Here is a 19,601-nt window from a genome sequence, read left to right as displayed (position 1 = left end):
CATATAACACAATGGCCTGAAACTTAAGAAACAATGGTAAAATACATATAACACAATGACCTGAAACGTAAAACATAATGAAAACTACATATTACATGACTTGAACGTAATACACAATGAACATAATATTATTTTTCTCAAATTAAGTGAATGTTGAGCACAATGACTAAAACACAATGATAAGTAGAAAAAAAATGTTGATAACAAAGACACGATGACATAATCTTTGTTTTGATTTTTCTCTTTAATATTAATTTGAGTAAAAATTGAAAGACACAATGACCAAAATCTATAACACAATGTGTAGAAAATTCAATTAAAAAATTCAATGGACAACCAAATAACACAACATAAACAACCCACTAATTATTTGTTTTTATTTTTATATAACAATATAATATCCATATTAAAGATAAGAAACGATTGTTATTCCAGTAAATACAATTTCTAAAAATATGTTGTATGAAAAAATTATAGACGTTTTAAAATGATGAGGTTTTGCATGTGCATTGCATGTGAAAAGAAAATAATCATAAATGGATTATTACATTCACGTCCTTTTTGATCAAAATTTATTTTCTTAAATTAATCTCCACTATCAAAATTTAAGATCAATAAATTAGATTGCTTCTCGCCCTTCTTATTTTTGTTGTACTTTGTATTCTAACCTTACCCACCATTATGAACCCTATGAACATATACATATTGGTTTATTGTATGATTATTGTATGTTGAGGGCTATTCTTATAGCTAAAGTAAAATGGAAGGATTATGAGTGATCATGTAAAGTTGGAGGACTTTAAGTGAAGAATTAAAAGGCATGAAGGACGATTGGTTATTTGCAATAGATGACTAGTTATATAAAGGACTTCTCTCACAATTTATAGATCAGCTTGTTCCCAAATCATCTCATATTGCAACCCTAATTTGGTTGATTGTGTTGTGTTTAAATGAAATTGAGTTTTGGTTCAAAATTTATCACCACTAGATCTACTAAATTAGGGTGTTTGAGGGGCTAGTAAAGGGGGAACCTGCAAATCGACGGCTAAAGGCGCGAACATCGGAGATGTCACCGAAGGTGGGGCTGTTCATCGTCACCATTTCGTCGTTGGTTGTCGTTCAGTTTTCAAGATGGATATGATGGTTGTGGTGGTTGTCAATGGTGAAAACGCCGAGGGGGACAGTGTTCCCGACGTTTTGGGTCAAAACGTTGCCCATAACGTCCCGACTACGCTCGATCTTATACATGTGTAGTGAGCACAGTTAATAAATTTGGATTTTAGAAAGGTATTAATAAGCATTGTATTTAACAATTTTTCATATTTTATAAACTTTAAAATTGGAAAATTAAATTATTTATTCTGTTATATATTTTCGCATATATAAAGGATTGATCATTTTAAAATTGCAGGATTTTCATTTAGACCATGTGTAGTCATAAAACCCACCCGTGGGCATTATGTGTCATGTGGTGCCCAGTCACTTTTATACTTTTTTGTTTTTTTTTAAAAAAAATTTTTTATTAAGAATAATCAAATAACAATAATATTTTATTAAATAAATATTATATTAAAATAAAAAAAACCACTCGTCTCCATCTTCGTCTTCATCGTCTTCGTCCTCGTCATCGTCGTCTTCATCGTCTTTGCCCTCGTCATCTTCATCGTCTTTGTCGTCGTCGTCATCTTCATCATCGTCTTCATTGTTGCCCTCGTTTTGATTCTTGTTTTCACTAGGCAAACGCCGTTTCATCCAAAGATGTTGGACCAAATCCCCCTTTAGTGCGTTATGTATCTCTCTTGACCGCATGAAATCCGAGTTTTCGAGTCTTTGCTCCATACTTGCTGGAGTTCGTGGTGAATCCGGGTCCGGTATGAAAGTTGGACATATTGCTCTTCCCTCGTCCTCGTTGATCATGTTATGCATTATGATACACGCATACATAACACATTTCATTCTTTCTAAAGACCATAGACGACAAAGTTTTTTAACAAAATGTCATCGTTGTTGAAGAACACCAAAACACCTCTCGATATCCTTTCTCGCAGACTCTTGCATTTTCTTAAAATACTGTCTTTTTTCATCCAACGGGTCTCTGAATATTTTCACGATAATCGCATACTCTGAATATATTCCATCACCCATATAGTACCCATCGTGGTAGAAGTTAGCGTTATCCCAAAACAAAGCGACAGGAACGGTCCCAGATATGTAACTCTCCATCACATGCGACTGCTCTAAGATGGTTATGTCATTGTTGGAACCGGGAACACCAAAGAATGTCGACCTGTCGTATGAAGCAATCGCTTGAAAGCTGACCGCTGATCCCTTTTGGTCACCTCGCGTGTATTGACCTCGCCATGCAGTTGGCCAATTAGCGCATTCCCAATGAATGCAATATACACTCCCTATCATGCGGGGTAAACCATGCACCCTTGTATGTGCCTCGTAAAGACGATGTAGATTGTTCCAGTTGGGCTCTCTCAGATAACGTGGTCCATATAATTTCAATATTTCTATAATTTACACAAATTTTATAAAATAATTGATTAAAGTAAACAAGTGATATAATTAATTAAAATAATTGAAACGCACCATAACAAAAATACTCCAAGGTGTCCTGAGTTGTTTTATCGGCCATCTTTAAATACTCGTCGTTGATGTCGGTCGTGCTTCCGTAGACGAGCACACGTACGGCTGACGTAATCTTCTGAATAGCCGTGGATCCTAGCGTCCATCGACCATCTGGATTTTTCTTAAAGTAATTAAGCTCACGCTCAAAATCATTCGTGATGCGCATAAATAAGTTTTTAGACATCCGAAAGCGACGCCTTAAGGTCTTCGGGTTCTTGTATCTCGGCGAGTCGCCGAAGTAATCTGCCATCAACCGGTTGTGGGCTTCGTTACGATCTCGTTCGATATATGCTCTTTTTGAAACGAGGGGTGGAGGAGAGCTAATCGCACCCGTAACAGAACTCATATAACTTGTTGCGAACACAATCGCACTCGTAACCGCCTCTTCCTCCGCCTCGTCTTTGGCTTGTTGGTCGGGCCCAAAAACCCGATTATATATAGAAGTAGGAGAATCCATTTATAGGGAAGTTGGTGTGAAGAAATATAGAAAAAGAAAGATTTATAAATTTGATAAGTTTTGATTGGGGATGAAGTTGGTTAATATATAGATTTTTTTAACGGTCATATGAATGTTGGGAATTTAATATTTGTTTTTTTTAATTTGCGTGCCTTCCACCGCGTTATCTACAAAACGCAGGAAAAAAAACCAAAACGCCGGGGGAGGGGGGGGGGGGTGCCCCCGACGTTATAACCCAAAACGCCGACCATAAAGCCTAACTATGCATGGTCTTAGAAGAACTTTTAATACTTGTTCGGGCATACCCGTGGGTATCGGGTATACCCGTTGGGACTTTTAAGTACATTTTTTTTAATCGTTATATTTATTTTATACTTTTATTCATGCAAAAATTATTACAAATTTAAATATAATGCACTCCATATATAAAAGTGTGACAATAAATAAATAATGTCATTATAAATTTTATATATATTTTTATATATGTGCTTCACAAACTATGAAATACAAAAAAAATTTCGGGTACATAGTGCGGGTAAACGGGTATGTGTTTTCGGGTAATCAGGCTGGATATCATCTAATCTCATACCCGGCCCGTACCTGCAAAAATTTTTAAAACCTAATCCCATACCTAGCTTATACCCATCAGGTTTCGAGTATCCCTGTCCCATTTGTTTAGGGTTTCGGGTATACCCGTCGGGCTCAGGCTTTTTTTTCCATCCCTAAGATCATTTAACTAATAGCCCACAACAGTTGATGGCATTTTAGTAATAATCTTTAAAATAAAGACTATTTTATTATATTAAAACGAGTAGTTTGAAATTCATCCATTTTCCTTTTAGCTAAAAAGCAATGATATCACGTGAAATTTCTTGGACAAATTCAAACGTGGATTAATTCAACTATTGAAGCAATGTATTTTGACTTTTCGCATATATGAGTTAAGTTATAATGAACTATTCATTGAGGTCAAGTTATTTTATGAATAGAAATAAAAAAGAAGGATTAGAAATATTTGTAGTCACATAAAAAAACATTTTAAAATAATTAAAAAAATAAAATAAAAAAATTATAACTCAAAATTTAATAAAAAAACGAAAAAAGTAAAAATATAAAAATGTTTCTACCGTCTTTCTCGTTCTCATAAAAAAAACAATGGTAAGTAAAAAAAGTCGTCTTTTTTTTCTTATCATTGTGTTTTTGTTTATTTTCGTCATTAATTGTGTCTTTTTTGATTAACATTATGTCTTTTTTTCTTTATATTGTGTTATAATAATCAACATTTTGCTATATTTTGTTTGGTATTGTGTTATATTATTGCGATCCATTGTGTCTTTTTATAGTTATAATTGTGTATTTTGTTTATTTTCGTGATTTTGTCATTGATCTTGGCATTGTGTCTTTTCATCAATTTTTTTTTATTTCTTGAACGGGAATGATGACGAAACATTTTAGTTTTTTAATTTTTTTGTTTTTTATTTATATTTTGAGTTATGAATTTTTTATTATTTTTAATCAATTTTTAAGGGTTTTTTATGTGGTCACAAATATTTCTCACACTTCTCATTTTTGTCTCCTTTTGTATTTTAACTTTATCCTTAGAGTCGGTATTCTTATATATTATTCCCGCTCTTTATCGTATTTGTAATAATTTACTTTGATGTATGTTTGGGCCTAGGGCCATCTAAACTAAGCCTATTTGGACCCAAGTAATGGAAAATGCATGATATACTCTCACATATATAAGGTGGAATATACTCATGCATAAGGTAACCCTTTTTGACATATTCTTATCCGCTTCACCAACTCTCTCCCTCTCCTACTTTCTTAACCGGGTAATAATATACCAAACACAATCCGAGATCTCGGTTCCTCACTAGTGATTTTCACTACCTAGTGTTGAGATTGATCCAAGTAAACTAGTTTGTTGTTGTTTGATCCGTCCAAGGGACTTACAATTGGTATCAGGGCTTTCGGGCTCTACTAGTTGTGGATCTTGGGTCACAACCTTGGATTTTGGTCTTGTTTGTGTGTTAAAGACGGGTATTCAAGAGTTAAAGTGGGTTTACGGGTTCATGCTTTGTTGTTAGTGTGTTTGCAAGTTTAAAAGTACAAATGTTCTTGGCTTCCGGGTTGAAAAAGTGTTTGTTTGGGTGTTATTGTGGTGTTAAAATTGGTAAAATTCAAGATTAAAGTGCTCAAAGTCTTCAAAATGAATGGTTCTTAGATCTACAAGAGTTGAAGTGATTGATTCGAGTTTCATTAAAAGGAAAAGTGTGAAAAGAAGTGTTGAAAGTACAATTCGTACTTTCCTGAAAAGCATTCTAATCGAATCCTCAAACCATTCTAACGAATCCAAAGAACCATTCTAATCGAATCCTGAAAACCATTCTAATCGAATTTCTCAAACCATCCTAATCAAATTTCCACTCGATTAGATTAGTGTTGGGTTTTAACAAGATTATCAAAGTCATATAACCATATTTATATGAAAAATGTAGTAGATAAATTAAATTTTAAATCTTGTTATTAAGATGAATATAAAACCGGCTTTATATTTAAAAACCCAAACCTCGGATCCATATACGAAATACACACCATCAAAGTAAACCAACTATAAGGTGTTTTCAAAATATTACCTTTCAAGATGAAACTTGGAAAAGAGAATGAAATAGAATGGTTAGTCTTCAAGATAGATGATCATCAAGCTTGTATACCCTTCAGGCTTCCAACAAAACACCTTTCTTGCTAGGATTTACTTACAAATTGCCAAAGAAAAACTCCTTCCTTTGTTTCTTCTATTGGCCAAAAATTCAAAGAGAAAGAGAGGATAGAGAGATTCAAAATTGCATGCACTTGAAAAATAGTTACGAGATGTGTTGTTCCAAGAAAGAAAAGAGAGAATATGAGTGGTTTAAATGGAGTTGGGAGGCCTCCAAGCAAATGGCCAGCCGCCCCCTTTATTATTATTATTATTAATATTATTATTATTATTATTATTATTATTATTTTCTTTTCCTTTTTTTAATACATTATTTAGTCGTGTTTATAACTTTGTGACATGTAACATTTTTAACATGTCACAAGTTACATGCAACATATAATAACCTTTATCTTATATACTATTTAACCAACTTAAATAATATCATAAGATAATCCCTTTAAATAGATCATCCATATAATTTATTAGTCTCTCAAGTGTAAATATTTAGAAACTCATTTTCTAAATTTGGTAAGTGTTAATATTTATTTACCATGATCATATCATCTTTAAATAAATATTATTGGTGTTTTTCTAGCTTGTTATTCGGTATGACCCGACTTGGATCATAACATACTAGCCACATCGATTTAATATGTGTCTTGGGCAGACAGAGTCCAACAATCTCCCACTTGCACAAGATACATAGAATATTGATGCAAGTAGCAAATACCGCCTAACAACGGTTTACTGTCCCTAACACGTGTGACGAAATGTCATTCAATAACATCATCCTTTTCAAGTCCCTTACTTGATAATTATTTAGGTTAATCAATAATTTATCCTTTTGCCACAGATTTCATGTCAAATCCAGAGACACAGAGTGATCATTCTCTGTTGATTTAACTTAACAGGCCTTAGACATCTTACTCTCAACGAATAAGAGGGAAAAATCCCCTCTTGACTACATATGTCTCTCACAAACACCTTTTACTAAACCTGAACTTAGCCTTATGTACCATCATGTTTCAGAGCAGCGAAGAACTAAGTCAAAGTATAATATTTTGTGAATATCAAGACCCAATATAAATCTCAGGTCGGAGGATACTATGATATTTGCCTTTACTCAAATTTACTTATGATCAATCACAAAGATTCCTTGTAGTAACATTCGAGAGTGGGTCAGTCCAATACTTATAACCCATAAATATCTATGAACCTTGGCAGCAATTCCTTGCTCAATATTCATACTTCATGAATATCCACCAATCCAAGTTCATAATGGTCTTACCTTCATATTTTTTCTCACAAATATGACCGACCATGGACATTTAGAATAATTCACTTATTCATGGATTTAAACATGCTAAAATGGAACATAACTCAAAATCTCATAATCATAAATCATAATCATATGAATGAGTCAAAATAACAATTGTTCTGATTTCCAAATACAAAATAGATTAAATCTCATCACTAGAATATCGAAGTCCTAAGGCGCAAGTATGAGTTTCATGCTTCGGCCTTACAAGGAGCTTTGTGAGTGGATCTGCAATGTTTTGATTAGTGTGAACTTTGCGAATACATATATTTCCTTTCTCAACTTCATCCTTTATGTAGTTGAATCTCCGCTCAATGTGCCTTGTCTTTTGATGTGCACGACTTTCCTTGATTTGAGCAACCGCACACTCGTTGTCACAAAAGATCTCTAGAGTGTTCTGAATGGTACGAACCACCCCTAGGTCGGCAATGAACTTCCTTATACATGTAGCTTCTTGTGCTTCCAATGAGGCGGCGATGTATTCCAATTCTATGGTGGACAATGCAACCACATCTTGTTTTGAGCTCTTCCAAGAGTTTGCCCCCCCACCATTCATAACGAAAACATATCTCGATTGTGATCGAGAATCATCTCGATCGGTTTGGAAACTCGCATCCGTGTAACCTTTTACAACGAGTTCCTCCTCACCAGAACCGTATATTAGAAACATATCCTTAGTCCTTATTAGGTATTTTAATATACCCTTAACCGCCATCCAATGGCTACTTCCCGGATTCTATTGGTATCTACTTGTCATGCTCAAAGCGCATGACACGTCCGGTCAAGTGCATATCATTGCATACATGATGGATCCTATAGCCGGCGCGTATGGGATTCCTATCATTTTCTCTGGCTCATCCTTTGAGCTTGGTGTTGGTGCATTTTGTGACCGTTGCTACGCAATTCTGATCAGCGGAGACGATGTGACGAAGTTAGAACAACTTCGCCATAGGCGAAGTTATAACAACTTTTCCATAGGCGAAGTTAGAACAACTTCGCCTACAGGCCCAAGCCCAAGCCCGAGAAGTTGGTTATCTATATATATGTGTGTCTTGTTTAGGGTTTTGTATCCAGAAAGTCAGAGTGTTTTGTGATCAGTTCAATTGTCTAGAGAGAAACAGAGAGGAAGAGTAGTGTGGGACGGCTCGAGGTAGAGCTCACCTCGGGTCGGCCGTGTTTTTGTTTTTGTTCAGTTTGTAATGTGGTTTGGTTATTATATAAAGGATATGCAGATTCGTTTATTCCATTCGTTGTTTGTTTGTGTATAATCGTGTTCGTCATCTTCTACACCATTAAACGAGTCTAGGAGGATTCCGCACTCCTAGACCTCGTGCGGATCTCGTATCGATTAGCGACGCCCCGGGGGGACCTACAAGTGGTATCAGAGCCTTAGGCTCTTATGCTATGGTTCGAGATCTGTGTTTTGGTGTTTCTGGCACGGTTCTAATGTGTTTTTGGCCGAACAGCCGCCGTAGGCGAAGTTATTGGGTTCAGGCGAAGTTGTCGCTAAAATTTTAGGGTTTTGGCGAAGTTAGTAGCCAGGCGAAGTTATAGCCAGGCGAAGTTGACTTTTAGGCGAAGTTGACTTTTGGCGAAGTTAAAAAAAAAAAAATTTGTTTGGAGTTTTCGTCTGTATGGCCAGGTGTACACGATTATTGTGAGACCGAAAGTGTTGTTCCGACAACGAGTGAAACTTGGTATCTCTTGGTCTTACGTGTGAACAAATACGGGTCAACTCTAGATATGGAGTTGAAGTTGTGAATGGGATATTGATTGAAACTGGATATTGACACATATTTGGGTGTTTTTGGGCAAAGAAATAGTTGTTGTTCGAGGTTGACCAACTGAAGAAAGTCAAATTTTGTTCGGGTTTCCGTCATTACTGGATTGCGGTCAGAGCATATTATTTATGTTATTTTCAAGGCGTTCGAGAATTGGATCCTGAAATGTGATGCTTATTTATTAAAGTGAAAATTTTGGAACAAGTTGGATTTTATCGGAAATTAAAGTGTTTATGTTCTTGATCGTTATCCTGGTGATTGAAGATGCTTCGGATTAATTAATGGTCATGTGTGTTAGATTCTGTCAAGGTGGTTTGTAATGAAATTTATCACTTGATGTTGAGTAGTTGAAGATTGAACCTTATCTTACTATACAATTCCGACGTGTTGGTGAAGTTGTGAAGAGAGCACAACTTCACGTGTTGGTGAAGTTAGAAGAACTTCACGTGTTGGTGAAGTTAGAAGAACTTCACGTGATTGGTTGAGATGATCAATTAGGCAAGGGGATGCATGTCAAAGATCTCGATCGATATAGTCGGAGGAGCTTACACTGAAGGGGAGATCTGATATTGAAGACGCCGGGTGATTGGTAGATTTGTGGAGCTATAAGACAGTTTCAGACACGGCTGGTTGAAGACATGATGGATGTTGCATGTATATGTGAAGTTCAAGCTTGAAGATAACAGTGCAATCGAGTCCTACAAGAAAAAGAAAACAGAAGATCATCAGTTAAGAGGGAGTCTATTGGTACATGTTTTGTAACAGATGATCTTTTGTGTTTGTTAGAATTGAGAGCAACGGTCAAAGGGGAGTCTGTTGGTGCATTTTGTAACCGTTGCTATGCAATTCTGATCAGCGGAGACGAAGTGACGAAGTTAGAACAACTTCGCCATAGGCGAAGTTATAACAACTTCGCCATAGGCCCAAGCCCAAGCCCGCGAAGTTGGTTATCTATATATATGTGTGTCTTGTTTAGGGTTTTGTATCCAGAAAGTCAGAGTGTTTTGTGATCAGTTCAATTGTCTAGAGAGAAACAAAGAGGGAGAGTCGTGTGGGATGGCCCGAGGTAGAGCTCACCTCGGGTCGGCCGTGTTTTTGTTTTTGTTCGGTTTGTAACGTGGTTTGGTTATTATATAAAGGATCTGCAGATTCGCTTATTCCATTCGTGTGTTTGTTCTTGTATTTGTTTGTGTATAATCGTGTTCGTCATCTTCTACACCATTAAACGAGTCTAGGAGGATTCCGCACTCCTAGACCTCGTGCGGATCTCGTATCGATTAGTGACGCCCCGGGGGGGCCTACACTTGGACATTGAGACGCACTCAATATCGTTCCTCTTTGAATAGGTACCAAACCTTTCTTAGAGATCTCCATCTTGAACCTTTTCAAGATTTTGTCAATGTATACAATTTGGTTTAAACCTATCAACCGACTTGATTTATCCCTATAGATATTTATTCCCAAAATATAGGCGGCTTCACCAAGATCTTTGATGGTAAAACAACTCCCATGCCAGGCTTTTACACCTTCCATGGTTGGAATGTCATTTCCAAATAGTAGTATGTCATCAACATACAATACTAAGAAAGAGTTGATGCTCCTTCTAGCTTTCTTATACACACAAGCTTCATCGGCGTTCTTGATGAATCCAAATTTTTTAACCACTTCATCAAAACGGTGATTCCAACTTCTAGATGCTTGTTTCAATCCATAAATTGATTTCTTTAATTTTCATACTTTATTAGGATGTTGTGGATCAACAAAACCTTCAAGCTGAACCATATAGACATCTTATTCAAGATGTCCATTTAGGAAAGCGGTTTTGATATCCATTTTTCCAAATCTCATAGTCATAATATGCAGCTATGGCAAATAATATCCTAATAGACTTTAGTATTACCACGGGGGAGAAGGTCTCATCATAATCAACCCCTTGAGTTTGAGTGAAAACTTTTGCTACAAGTCTTGCTTTATAAGTATCCAAGTTTCCATGCATAGCGTTTTTCTTCTTGAAAACCCACTTACTTCCAACTGGTTTGAAGTTAAGAGTTGGAACAACCAAATCCCATATTTGGTTGTCATGCATGGATTGCATCTCAACGTTCATGGCTTCAAGCCATTTGCCACATTCGGATTGTGACATTGCATAATGGTATGTGGTGGGTTCATCCGAATCTACCACATAGCATCTGTTGAGCCACAAATAATTGAGTACTGAGGATATGTTATTCTTGATGGTGAATCTGGATCAGTTATCCTTCTGAAGGGTTCCGGAGCTGTATCAGGATCATGGATCCTCAGTAGTTGATATTATTACCAATTGTTTCTTGTGTGTAGGTCGTTGTTTAATAAGTGCAACGGCTCCAAGACTTATTCCACCTGAAATCTCTCTACTGGACTTGTCAAACACATGGTCAAAAGTCATGATGGAAGATAGTGGGAAAATGGCGGATTTATAGGGCTTAGTAGTTAGTTGTTAATTATCTTGATTAAATACCGAGGTTATGATCAATGCTAGGTTACGTACACATACACTCACTTACTAGCTCACATCCATATACACAAGCTCAGAATTCTCTGTAACCACACACACTTAGCTTTATTGTATTCGTTTATCATAAACTCCACCCATTGTAACCCGATGTTGATATTAATAAAGTGGTGATAGATGACTTGTCATCACCCGGGGTTTTTTTACTTTGATCTAATCAAGATCAAGGGGGTTTTTCCTCGCAACAAATCATGGTGTTCATCCTTATTTCGTTTACACAATCATTATTGTTATCATAGCACTATACCTCAAAATTACGGATTTGGTTACATAATCCTTAGTTGATTTTTGACCAAAACAATTTGGCGCCCACCGTGGGGGCAATTGGTGCTATAATCCAGAAAATACCCTATCAATTTTCAACCTTTTCTATTAATACCACTCTCAATGGCCTCTCAACAATCTTCTGCTTCATCCACTATGCCTTCATCAGTTTCTCACCCGTAAAGAACCTTGCCACCGATGCCTCCCTCGCTAGAAGCAGCTCCAAGGACCACCGCGGCTGGAAACAAGACACAACTACCAGTCTTCCAGAGCTCGAAAACCACTGCTGCTACTTCGGTGGTTAACTCTAACAACGATGTTTCTGCTATGTTTTCACAAGTTAAAGCTTACATGGAGCAGCAAAATAAGACTAACCAGAGGATCCTTCGGGAGATAGAAGACCTCAAGAGGACTAGGAGGCCAACGGAGGATCAGACTCCTCTAATGCCTAGGATGCTGGATTTTACCACTCCAGGATCCTTGGCCCAACATGCGCAAGAATCATCTATCCTTCAACCGGGATCCATGAGTCAGCAAACTCAGGGATCCTCCGTTTTCCAACAAGCATCATCTATCCTTAATCCAGGGTTCATGGGTTTACAAGCTCAAGGATCCTCTCTCCCTCAGCAAGGATCATCAATCCTTCAACCAGGACCCTCCGGATTGTATCATCAAGGATCCTTCAATTATCAGCATCAAGGATCCTTCCTCCAGAATCAAGGATCCTCCGGAATTCGACGTCAGAGGTTTTCGGAGGTCCATGAAGGAGATATTATCCCTATGCAGACTATTGCTTCTGGTGGACCAACTTCTATAGCAGACACTTCTTACCTCAGCTACTCTTCTGGAATGCCAACCTTCACACAACAAGGAGGTAACATGAATGATCCTATATCCTTAAATGCTAACCGTGGTTCCGTGCAGGATGTAGGTATCAACCAAGCTATGGCTAAGGAACTGCATAAACTCAAGGATATGAAACTGTCTAGGAGGATTCCAATTCCTGAGATACTGGAAGGAAGCCACAAATTGTCCAGATTTGTCCACCAATCTGTGACGTGGAGATCCCGAAACGCTTTCAAACCCCCAACATGAAAGTGTATGATGGTACCACTGATCTTGAAGAGCATGTAGCCCAGTACAGGGAAAGGATGGAGATCAATCCAATTCCTGAGAGGCTCAAGGAGGCTTGTCTGTGCAAGGGTTTCGGATCCATACTAACAGGATCTGCGTTAAAATGGCTGCTAAGTCTTCCTCCCTTTTCCGTTACTTCTTTCTCACATTTAGTTAACTTATTCAACAGCCAATTTTCTTGTAGTAGGAAATATGAGAAGTTAACTTGTGACTTATATAGAGTTGTCTAACCCAATGATGAATTCCTTAGAGATTTTGTCACAAGGTTCGGTAGGGAGGCCCTAGAAATCCTTAATCTTGACATGGCCATGGCTGTGGAAGCCTTCAAGATGGGACTAAATAGGGGCTCCCCCTTTTATGATGATCTTGTGATGACTCCTTGTAGGACTTTAGATGAAGTAAGGAACAGGGCACTAAGGTTCATACGGCTGGAGGATGACAAAAGGATCCAAGAACGATTTAAGGGATCAAACGGAGCAAGAATCCCCTGACAAGAAACAAGGATCCTTGTTCAGAAACAACAACTCAAAGCCGTACTCCAAATTCAACAACCAAAACGTCCGGACAGTTGAAGAAGGAAATGATGATGAAGATTACCCTAGAATCTCAGAATATTGCTTCTCTGTAGATACCCATGGCTTGATTTATGCCATGAAGGACCTAGGAGAGAAAGCAAGGTGGCCTCGAAAGAACGAGAAGTAAACGACCTTCAGAGACAAATACAAATGGAGCGCCTTCCATGAGGATTTTGGCCATATGACGAACGATTGCATCGGTTTGAGGAGGGAAATTGGATACCTCCTAACCAAAGGGAGTTTTAAGGAAATTTTGGGAAGAAAAAAGTCGAGGATCCAGGATCCTGAAGAGGTTCCTCAAAAAGCAACTCCGCTCCCACCAGATGCTCAAATAATCAACTTTATCTCCGGTGGCTCAGATATATGCGGCACTTCTTTCTCTTCAGCAAAGAGACACGCCAAAGAAACCAAGCTGGAGAATGGAGAATGACCAGTCATATCCACCACCTTGACAACTGACAAAAGGATCTTCTTTGATGAAGAAGATAAATCAAACATCCAGGATCCACATCATAATGGTTTGATTTTCACTTTGTTTATTGCTAACCATTATGTACGCAAGATCCTAGTCGATGGTGGAAGCTTAGTCAATATCATCCAACACGATGTACTTCTGAAGATGAATATCCTAGACTCGGAGATCATCCCAAGGACATCCGTGTTAGTTGGTTTCATTGGCGAAACCAAGAAAACATTAGGGGGCATCAAACTCCCAATATACATCGAAGGGTTAAATTCTTACCAGAAATTTTGAGTTATTGATAACCTATCTTGTTGCAATGTTATTTTGGGCAGGCCTTGGCTACATGGGATGAAGGCAGTCGCCTCTACTTACCATCAATGCATCAAACTACCAACTCCCTAGGGAGTAGTAAGGATAGATGGTGACCAAATCGAAGCCAAGAATTACTATTCTTCATCCATGAAGCCAACATCTAAACAGACGATAGCATAGCAAACACAACAGCATCCTAGGGACGTTCTGGAAGCTCGGGAGCGAGACATAAAGAAAGTATCATTGGATCTCGAGGATCCAGATGGGAAAGTGTTCCTAGGGTCTAGTATCTCTAATGAGATCAAGGAGGATATACTATCCTTCCTAAAGCGAAGAAAGTCCATGTTTTCCTTCAGATATTTAGACATGACAGGTATTTCTAAGGAGGTAATTACTTACAAGTTAGGCCTTGATTTATCTGTTAAACCCATCCATCAGAAGCAAAGGAAATTCGCTCCTGAGAGGAACACGATCATACAAGAAGAAGTTGAAAAACTTCTTAAGGCCGGTATGATCAGAGAGGTTAAGTATCCTCGATGGTTAGCTAATGTGGTTGTTGTTTCTAAAAAGAATGAAAAGTGGAGGATGTGTGTCGATTTTACTGATTTAAACAAGGCATGCCCCAAGGATCCTTTCCCATTACCACATATAGACTCCATGGTGGATGCCCGACAGGACATGAGATGCTTACCTTTATGAATGCTTCATCTGGATTTCAACAAATTCAGATGGAACCATCTGATCAAGAGGATACAACATTCATGACTCCTACGGCATATACTATTATATTGCTATGCCGTTCGGACTAAGATATGCAGGGGCTACATATCAAAGATTGGTCAACATGATGTTCAAGGATCAACTAGGCAAGACCATGGAAATATACATAAATGAAATGGTAGTGAAGTCTAAGAAAGCTGAGGATCACCTCAGAGATCTTGAAGAAGCTTTCAATATCCCGGATCAGTACAATATGAAACTGAACCCGTCAAAATGCCATTTTGGCGTTAAGGCTGGGAAATTTCTAGGATACATGGTGACCAAAAGAGGAATAGAATCGAGCCTCGAACAGATAGAAGCCAGCATCAACTTGAAATCTCTTTTGAACGCTAAGGATGTCCAAAGGTTGACGGGGAGAATAGCTGCTCTCAACAAATTCATTTCCAGATCCTCGGAGAAGTGCAAAGACTTCTATGACATCCTTAGGAAGAATAAGAAGTTAGAATGGACGGAAAAGCATGAAGTTGCACTTAAAGCCTTAAAGGATTACTTATCCTCAGCACCAACTTTGATGAAGCCTGTGGATGGAGAACCCTTATATCTGTACCTAGCGGTTTCGGGAAATGCAGTAAGTGTCGTCCTCATGAAAGATCATGAAGGTGAGCAGCATCTCGTTTATTATGTAAGTAAAAGCCTCTTGGATGCAGAGGTCAGGTATTCTCACCATGAAAAACTAATTCTTGCACTTATTATGGCTTCTACTAAATTGAGTCATTACTTCGAGACGCATATTATTATTTTGAGAACTAATTATCCAGTTAAGAATGTGTTTAGAAAACTAGAATTGTCAGGAAGGATGGCCAAGTGGGCTGTGAAGCTGAGTGCATATGATATTCAGTATGAACCCAGAACAGCCAGTAAATCGCAAGCCCTAGCAAACTTTGTGGCTAATTTCAGCAGTGACATGCAAAAGGAAGCTGATTTAGAAGTCCAGCAACTAGAAGAAATCAAGGATCCTTGGATCCTCTTTACGGATGGAGCATCCAACGTGAGAGGAACATGATTGGGTATCCTACTAAAATCACCACAAGGGGACATAATACCCCAGTCCATTGCATGTGCATTTCAAGCCACCAACAATGAGGCCGAATATGAAGCACTTATCGCATGTTTACTTTTAGCCAAACAGATGAGGATCGGGTATCTTCAAGTTTATATAGATTCTTTACTTATAACTAGCCACTTTAACGGCTCTTATACCATAAAAGGTGAGAATATGATCAAATATTTAGAAATTGTGAATGAATTAGCAAAATCCTTAGAGTTGATTAGTATCATACAGGTACCAAGAGAAGAAAATGCTGGGGCAGATTCTTTTAGCAAACTTAGCATCATCATTAAAGATCCCGGATGATGTAAAGATACCTATCATCCATATATTGTCTCCAACAATTGGAGAACAGGAATCTGTGGTGGTAACAGTGGTTTGCATAGAAGAACTTGAGGATCTGTCATCCTCCACAAAAGCAGGATCTTGGATCCTTCCAATCAATAAATTCCTCCAAGATGGAGAAATCCCTATGGGGGAAAATCCTAAAGCTTTTAGGTTGAAGGTATCATAATTCATTATTTTACAAGATATTGTACATAGAAAATCTCTTACAGGTCCCTATTTGAGTTGCATTGAGGATCCTGAAATACAAGAGGTACTCCAAGACTTCCACGAAGGCGATTACGGCAACCGCACAGGGGGGAGAGCATTATTCTCCAGGATACTTAGGACTGGATACTTCTGGCCACAATGAAGAAGGATGCAATGGAGTATTCAAAGAAGTGTCATGCTTGCCAAAGGCATGGAAACATCATACACCAACCATCAGAACCTATGTATCCTGTATCCTCATCATGGCCTTTCATGAAGTAGGGGATGGATATCGTGGGTAAGCTACCTAAGGCGCCAGGAGGAAAAGTATTCATACTTGCAATGACAGACTACTTTTCTAAATGGATTGAAGTAGAAACATTCGTACAAGTCCGAGAAAGGGAAGTTATATCCTTCATAAAATGAAATATTATAACTAGATTTGGTATCCCATCTGAAATTATTTATGATAATGGATCCCAGTTTATTGGGAAAAGAATTACTAACTTTTGTGACAGTTGGGGCATCAAGATGATAACTTCCACACCGGTTCATCCTCAAGCTAACGGCCAAGCAGAATCAAGCAACAAGATAATCATCAAAAATTTGAAGAAGAAACTAGGATCAAAAAAGGCAAGTGGGCTGAAGAGATACCTTATGTTCTTTGGGTTGACAGGACGACACACAAGAATGCAACATGCCAAACACCCTTCTCATTGGTGTTTGGATCGGAGGCGGTAATCCCTACAGAGAATGAGAGATGGTGGTTCCTACAGCCAGAACAAGCCCCCGTGATCCTGAGGCCAATAAAGAAATCCTTCTCGACGATTTGGATACCGTTGAAGAACTAAGAGATCTAGCCAAAATCAGGATGATGGCATATCAACAAAGGGTAGCTGGGGCATACAACAAAAGTATAAGGATCAGAAGATTTCAAGAAGGAGATCTGGTCTTGAGGAAAGCCTTCCAAAACATAACCAATCCGGCAGATGGGAAGTTAGCACCTAAGTGGGAAGGCCCTTATGTTTTGGACAAAAATCTGCTAAGGATAATGTATCCAAATCTGTTATGTGAGGTTTAGTGCTAAAATGGTAACAATGATTATATGAACGAAAGAGAGATGAAAATCGTGATTTGGTACGAGGAAAAACCCTTTGTTGTTATTCAGATCAAAAGAAAAAAACCCCGGGTGATGACAACTCGTCGATCACCAATTTATTAATGAAAAATCGGGTTACAATGGGTGGAGATATTTATCAGTATTACAATGATAGCTAAGTGAACGAGCTGTGATAGAGAGAATGCTCAGGTGTGTGTGTTTACAAGGTGTGTTCTAACTGATCAATTATCTCATGTTTAAATAAAAAATAACAACTAACAAAAAGTCCTATTTTCTTGGCATCACTCCCACTAGCTTAGTCGTCACTATTGACCACATGCTGAAGGTGCCTTGTAGCGAAATATTAGGTAGACCACGTCTTGGAGCCGTTATATCTATCAAATATAAGACTACACATGAGAAACAATCGTTAGTAAATAATAAATACCGAGGATCCTTGATCCTGACAGGATCTAACTAAGGATTACTGATCCAAGAACATATGCCAAGATAACGTATCCACAGTGTCAAATTTCCATGCCCTAACATGGAAATAATCTTGAGTAAAAAGTTTTAGGATAGAATATCCTTGCAAAAATAATTTAAAAAACCTTAAATCCTTAAGTAAAAGGGTCTACAAAGATCTTAGTCAAATAAATGTAAATTGACAAGTAGAAATCATACCATAAGGTCTAATTAGACCTACGTTACCATAAGTAATGATCCTTTCGTGATCCTTGTAGAAGTAAGTTATGGATTTTGGATCCATAAGACTTTGTCTTCGTGATGAACTTAGTACATCTGTTGCAAACAACTTATAATATTGATCGGGATTAGACCTAACAAGCTGAGGACAAACTCATAAAATAAACTGGGGACAAGCCCGTGAAACTGGGGACAAGCCCGTGTACTGGGGACAAGCCCGTGAACTGGGGACAAGCCCAAAATGGGGACAAGCCTAAAACTGGTGTTAAACTGGGGACAAGCTCAAATACTAGGGACAAGCCCAAACTGGGGACTGGCTCAAAGATACGGATGTCAACTGGGGGCTCGCCCAAACCGGGATTTAGCCCAAACGTGAGATAACGTGAAAACGTTATAAACCGGTGGTATGATACGTCTACCATAAATCGTAGGATCCTCCATATAGCCGAAGACAAAGAAATTGTCAGCCACTAAGCGTGTACTAGTCCCGCTGCCCCGTACTATACGTTGGATAGCGTGCGCTCCAGGCGAGAGTGTAGAAACTCTAATTTATAAGAAAGGTGAAAACCTTTAAACCTTAGGGGATATGACCATCGGGGGTCATACCCAATCGTGGGCTAGGCCAAGAGAAATAGTAAAGTACCTTAGAGGTGAAGGAGAGGTGGCCAACCTCTTGGTTATTACACATCTTATTAATATCTGCATTGATACTTAAAACTTGGAAGAAACAAATCGTTAAGAATCTATATCCTGAAATCAATAATAGGAAATTTGAAAAGAATAAGTAATCAGATAGATATTACCAGTTTTGGGGATCCTTAATCCTCTAAAGATAATAGATCCTCACAGGATAGTTGATCCTGATCAGAAAAAGTACTTCTTGAGGTGGATAGCATTCCATGCTCTTGGTAACCTGTTGCCTTCCATAGTGAGCAAATTTTATGCCCCATTTCCTGCCTCCGACTCGATCAGATAAGGACCTTCCCATTTGGGTGCTAACTTCCCATCAGCCGGATTGGTCGTGTTTTGGAAGGCTTTCCTCAAAACTAAATCTCCTTCTTGAAATATTCTGATCCTTATATTTTTGTTGTACACCCCAGCTACCCTTTGTTGATAAGCTGTCATTCTGATCTTGGCCAGGTCTCTGAGTTCTTCAACAGTATCCAAGTCTTCAAGAAGAATTTCTTCATTGGCCTCAAGATCACGGATGCTTGTTCTGGCTGTAGGAACCACCATTTCTGT

General features: G+C 38.2%; 1 protein-coding gene across 1 annotated transcript; it reads right to left on the bottom strand.

Moving 5' to 3' along the window:
- Positions 1-1,569: 1,569 nt before the first annotated feature.
- Positions 1,570-3,091, bottom strand: LOC143610648 (uncharacterized). Its single transcript, XM_077085064.1, has 3 exons — positions 2,965-3,091; positions 2,072-2,516; positions 1,570-1,732 (listed from the first exon to the last, which is right to left on the bottom strand). The coding sequence occupies exons 1-3, from the start codon at positions 3,089-3,091 to the stop codon at positions 1,570-1,572; spliced, it is 735 nt and encodes a 244-aa protein (XP_076941179.1).
- Positions 3,092-19,601: the final 16,510 nt, after the last annotated feature.

The sequence above is a fragment of the Bidens hawaiensis genome, unplaced genomic scaffold (assembly GCF_021521415.1).
Source record: "Bidens hawaiensis isolate Kalapana, Puna unplaced genomic scaffold, B.hawaiensis_p1.1 tig00027313_1, whole genome shotgun sequence".
Lineage (NCBI taxonomy): Eukaryota > Viridiplantae > Streptophyta > Magnoliopsida > Asterales > Asteraceae > Bidens > Bidens hawaiensis.
This window is presented reverse-complemented; position numbering and strand designations above follow the sequence as displayed.